This window comes from Salvelinus sp. IW2-2015, linkage group LG17 (genome assembly GCF_002910315.2).
Source record: "Salvelinus sp. IW2-2015 linkage group LG17, ASM291031v2, whole genome shotgun sequence".
In the NCBI taxonomy this organism is placed as follows: Eukaryota; Metazoa; Chordata; class Actinopteri; order Salmoniformes; family Salmonidae; genus Salvelinus; species Salvelinus sp. IW2-2015.
The window spans coordinates 26,937,985-26,944,109 of record NC_036857.1 but is presented as its reverse complement, the minus strand read 5'-3'; the positions used below and the strand labels follow the sequence as shown (position 1 = coordinate 26,944,109).

The following is a 6,125-nucleotide window of genomic DNA, read 5'->3' as shown; positions in this document are numbered from 1 at the left end:
AACGCCTTTAGCTTCTGCTGGCTCAAACCCTTTAGCTCTGCTGCGCTTCAAATCCTATAGCTCTGCTGCGCTCAAACCCTATAGCTCTGCTGCCGTCAAACCCTATAGCTCTGCTGCGCTCAAATCCTATAGCTCTGCTGCGCTCAAACCCTATAGCTCTGCTGCGCTCAAATCCTATAGCTCTGCTGCGCTCAAACCTTTAGCTCTGCTGCGCTCAAACCCTTTTAGCTCTGCTGCGCTCAAACCCTATAGCTCTGCTGCGCTCAAACCCTTTAGCTCTGCTGCGCTCAAATCCTATAGCTCTGCTGCGCTCAAACCCTTTAGTTCTGCTGCCCTCAAACCCTTTAGCTCTGCTGCGCTCAAACCCTATAGCTCTGCTGCGCTCAAACCCTTTAGCTCTGCTGCGCTCAAACCCTATAGCTCTGCCGCGCTCAAACCCTATAGCTCTGCTGCGCTCAAACCCTATAGCTCTGCTGCGCTCAAATCCTATAGCTCTGCTGCGCTCAAACCCTATAGCTCTGCTGCGCTCAAACCCTATAGCTCTGCTGCGCTCAAACATCGTAACTCTGCTGCGCTCAAACCCTATAGCTCTGCTGCGCTCAAACCTATAGCTCTGCTGCGCTCAAACCCTATAGCTCTGCTGTGCTCAACCCCTATAGCTCTGCTGCGCTCTAACCCTATAGCTCTGCTGTGCTCAACCCCTATAGCTCTGCTGCGCTCAAACCCTATAGCTCTGCTGTGCTCAACCCCTATAGCTCTGCTGCGCTCAAACCCTATAGCTCTGCTGTGCTCAACCCTATAGTTAGGATTCATTACACTTTTATTAACTTTCTCTGTATTGTTTTTCTCCCCAGAGAGTGAGACGCCAGAGCAAACCAGCAAAACCGTTGGTGAGTATGAGCTACATTGAATGTCCCAGTGGAATGTATCATTACCGAAACCAGTAAGATATCTTACTGGTACGGCTTCGCACACGCGCAACAACTGCCTGTGTAGACGGGCTGTGATAATATTGGATAGCATTCACTGAACATTGATCCCCTTCTAAATCATATCAATATGTGTGGCAGTCACTATTCCGCAGCAGACGGAGGCTGGCACTAAGACAGAATTGAATGAGCTGTATTCCGCCATAAGCAAACAAGAAAAGGCTCACCCAGAGGTGGCACTCCGAGTACCCGGGGACTTTAATGTAGGGAGACTTAAATCCGTTTTACCAAATTTCTATCAGCATTTTAAATGTGCAACAATAGGGAAAAAAACTCTGGACCACCTTTACTCCACCCACAGAGACGCATACAAAGCTCTCCCTCGCCCTCCATTTGGCAAATCTGACCATAATTCTATCCTGCTGATTCCTCCTTACAAGCAAAAATTAAAGCAGGAAGCACCAGTGACTAGATCAATAAAAAAGTGGTCAGATGAAGCAGATGCGAAGCTACAGGACTGTTTTGCTAGCACAGACTGGAATATGTTCTGGGATTCCTCTGATGGCATTGAGGAGTACACCATATCAGTCATTGACTTCATCAATAAGTGCATCGATGACATCGTCCCCACAGAGACCGTATGTACATACCCAATACGCAATTATCTTTGATACAAAGACGGCTATGTAGCTAGCTAAGAAGAAATTGCTAAGATTAGACAAATCAAACCGTTGTACTATAATGAAATGTAATGAAAAGTTATACTACCTGCGGACCAAAGTGCGAATGCTTGTTTATACTTGCATACTATTATTTGTACAGATGAACGTGGTACCTTCAGGCATTTGGAAATTCCCAAGGATGAACCAGACTTGTGGAGGTCTACAATGTTTTTTCGGAGGTCTTGGCTGATTTCTTTTGATTTTCCCATGATGTCAAGCGAAGAGGCACAGTACACCTCCAAGTGACTCAAATGATGTCAATTAGCCTATCAAACGCTTCTAAAGCCATTACATAATTTTCTGGAATTTTCCAAGCTGTTTAAAGGCACAGTCAACTTACTGTATGTAAACTTCTGACCCACTGAAATTGTGATACAGTGAATTATAAGTGAAATAATCTGTCTGTAAACAATTGTTGGAAAAATTACTTGTGTCATGCACAAAGTAGATGTCCTAACCGAAATGCCAAAACTATAGTTTGTTAAAAATAAATTTGTGGAGTGGTTGAAAAACATGTTTTAATGACTCCAACCTAAGTGTATGTAAACTTCCGACTTCAACTGTACTTCTATGCTCACTTCGAGGCAAATAACACTGAAATATGTATGAGAGCACCAGCTGTTCTGGAAGACTGTGTGATTACGCTCTCCGCAGCCGATGTGAGTAAGACCTTTGAACAGGTCAACATTCACAAGTCCGCAGGGCCAGACGGATTACCAGGACGTGTACTGCGAGCATGCGCTGACCAACTGGTAAGTATCTTCACTGACATTTTCAACCTCTCCCTGACTGTGTCTGTAATACCAACATGTTTTAAGCAGAACCACCATGGTGCCTGTGCCCAAGAACACTAAGGTAACCTGCCTAAATGACTAACGATCCATAGCACTCACATCTGTAGCCATGAAGTGCTTTGAAAGGCTGGTCATGGCTCACATCAACACCATTATCCCAGAATCCATAGACCCACTCCAATTTGCATACCGCCCCAACAGATCCACAGATGATGCAATCTCTATTGCACTCAACACTGCCCTTACCCACCTGGACAAAAGGAACACCTATGTGAGAATGCTATTCATTGACTACAGCTTGGCGTTCAACACCATAGTGCCCTCAAAGCTCATCAATAAGCTAAGGACCTTGGGACTAAACACCTGCCTTTGCAACTGGATCCTGGACTTCCTGACAGGCTGCCCCCAGGTGGTAACGGAGGTAACAACACATACGCCTCACTGATCCTCAACACAGGGGCCCCTCAGGGGTACGTGCTCAGTCCCCTCCTGTACTCCCTGTTCGCTCATGACTGCACGGCCAGGCATGACTCCAACACCATAATTAAGTTTGCCGATGACACAACGGTGGTAGGCCTGATCAACGACAACATCGAGACAGCCTATAGGGAGGAGGTCAGAGACCTGGCCGTGTGGTGCCAGGACAACAACCTCTCCCTCAACGTGATCAAGACAAAGGAGATGATTGTGGACTACAGGAAAAATAGGACCAAGCACACCCCCATTCTCATCGACGGGGCTGCAGTGGAGCAGGTTGAGAGCTTCAAGTTCCTTGGTGACCGTATCACCAACAAACTAACATGGTCCAAGCACACCAAGACAGTCGTGAAGAGGGTATGACAAAACCTATTCCCCCTCAGGAGACACCTGGCTTGATATGTACCTTGGTAAACTTCGCAGGCGAGAGAGGGGGGGGGGGGGTGGGGAACAGGGTATTGCTTCTGTCATTTTCTCTACTTAACTTTTTTGACATATTTACCAAAGCATGGTAGTTCATCTGCTTTAAGGATCCCCCAGACTTCCTCCCTCTTCGGACCCAAACCCAACCCCAGGCTCCTCGTTTGCGTCTTTAATGTGACTCTATTTATCTTGTTCTTATATTTAGCATTTTTCTTAACAGGAGAGTGCAGAGTGGTTTCAGCCCTTCTTATGATATTCAATGATCGTGTATTCCTCTCCACACCGAACGGAATTGTTCAGTTCCTGACAAAATTTCCTTCTTGAAGTTTTATTACTGTTTGGGATTTGTCCGGAAACCGCAGACCTTGACTGGCATTTGGGATGTTATTTTGTTATTTACAACCAAGCTTTCGCTCCTTTTTTATTTTTATACTTATCTTATACTGCTTATTCCCCCTTCACAGCAAAAATACATGTATTTCTGATCCTGAATGCAATATTAGCCCAAGTGCCATGTCTGTTTGTGCGTATTATGGTCCAACTCCTTGTCACTCATCGTCAAGCAGCAAGATTTGGCAAAGAGAAGAAACATTACTGCCAACCCCAGGATAGAGGGAATTACTCATTCCAAAATGAAGGAACCAATAATTTGATTTATAGCCCGACTTACCTGAGATGGAAGTGACTAAAGAGAAAAATAGACGTGTGGTGTGGTGTGTGTGGGGAGAGAAGAGAGAGGAGACTAGAGAGAGGAGAGGCGAGGGACGGACAGTGTGTGTGGGAGACGAGGCGGAGGACAGAGAAGAGAGAGAGACTGAGCAAGAGAGAGAAGGAGAGAGAGAGCAGAGATGAGAGAAGGACGAGAGATGATGAAGAAGATGCGAGAGCGGAGACGACAGGAGAGAGACGAGTAAGAAGAGAGAGAGAGGGAGAGAGAGAGTGAAGAGAGAGAGAGAGTGAGAGGAAGAGAGGAGAGAGAGAGAGAGAGAGAGTAGAGAGAGAGAGAGATAGAGAGGAATACTGTGCTGGTTCTCACTCATTGAGCCTTCTTCGCCTGCTGCAGTAGCTTGCGTCGAGGTGAGTGGTCAAAAAGATCAGCATTTCCTCCTCTTGGCGATAATAAGTAAACTTCACTGGAGCTTAAAGTGTGTGAGCTGAGCTTCACTTGTGAAGTTTGGAGATGAATGCTGCCTGAGGGCAGAATCCACTTCAAAGGCTGCCTCCTTTGTGACAGCTGGCTGGTTCCACCACAGAGCTCTGGCATGTGGTGGGAGTAGCGAGACATGAACAGAAAACACCTCCACATGGTAGTCTGTCACCTTCAGCGGGAACAGATTAACCAGCAAACAGTCATGTCAAAGTAACATACAACTTTTTATCTGATTAGAAATCATTATATGGCTACCGCTAGAGTGTACCAAAGCCAAGTAGTAGCGGAGGCTCATCATAGAGCGTGGGACCTCTTGTGTATTGCTAAGGTGTTCTGACTCGACAGTTGCAGAGACAAGGTGGTAACTGAGGAGCCTCTTTTGTAAATAAAATCCAAGTATTACTAGGCTTTTTTTGAACCAGGCTCAGTGCCTTGACAAGTTTAACAAATGTTACAAAGCCACACTCTTGCAAGATATCCCTCCCACCCCGGTGTTTTACTTGCAATTCTGGGCCCTGCTGGGACCAATCTGGTCAGCTCGGGCCACTTTACCCCAGGTCGGTACACAGACAGCACCTGAGCTTACTGAGAGACAAGAGCGATTACCGTGTTTCTTCATAGTGTGTGTGTGCTTACCGGTATCGAAAGACAATGGACAAGCTTCTGATACACGAAGACCGATTGCTTGATGATCACATTCTATCATTAGCATAGCATTCAAAGCGTTGATTTCCTTCATAACCTAATACGTGGCATGTTTGATCATCATTTCCTATCAAGATGTTCATCAATGATGTCATTAAAGTCCCGATTGAAACTTATTTCAAGGGCTTAAGTGGAAGCGTTTCTTGTACTGCTAGTAAAACAATTAGTCTTGTCTTCTCCCTTATGGCATAAACTAGCAAAATGATCTCTAGCCCCACACTGGAGGTGAATGTTCAAACAATAAGAAGGGTAGTATCGACAGGCCGAATACAAACAGTGTAGATCCTTACAGTGAAATGCACATATGACCCCTAACCAACAATGCAGTTAAAAAATACAGAGAAGATAAGAAATAAAGAACAAGTGAATTAAGAGCAGCAGCTAAAATAACAATTTAGCAAAGACTATATACACGGGGGTACCGGAGTCAGTGATGCGGGGGGCACCGTTAGCCTTTAATAGAAATGTACTATGTTATTAAAGTTCACAATGCATTAGATGATAAGCAACCAGAGAGTAGCAGCCGGGTAAAAGGAGTGGGGCATTGAGTTGGGGGGCAATGCAAATAGTCTGGGTAGCCATTGATTAGATGTCCAGGAGTCTTATGCTTGGTAGAAGCTGTTAGAAGCCTTTGGACCTCAGGCTTGGCTCTCGTACCGCTGACGTGCGTAGCAGAGAGAACTAAGGCGTTCTCTGACAACCAGGCGTTCCTCTGACACCGCCTGGAGGAGAGGTCCTGATGGAAGGAAGCCTTGGCTCCGTGAATGTACTGGCCGTTCGACACTACCCCCTGTTATGCCTTGCGTCGAGCCGAGCAGTTGCCATACCAGCAGTGGATGCAACCAGTCATGGATGTTCTCGATCGGTGCAGCTGTAGACACCTTTGAGGATCTGACGGACCCATGCCAAATCTTTTCATCTCCTA

At 46.0% G+C, this 6,125-nt stretch overlaps 1 protein-coding gene across 1 annotated transcript in view; it reads left to right on the top strand.

Annotated features, from left to right (window-relative positions):
* The window catches only part of LOC111976618 (inter-alpha-trypsin inhibitor heavy chain H6), a 29,205-nt gene that overhangs the window by 10,844 nt on the left and 12,236 nt on the right, over window positions 1–6,125 (top strand). Inside the window, exon 2 of the mRNA XM_024005591.2 lies at window positions 855–890. Coding sequence (XP_023861359.1) covers window positions 855–890 — 36 coding nt within the window. The remainder of the gene's footprint in view (window positions 1–854; window positions 891–6,125) is intronic.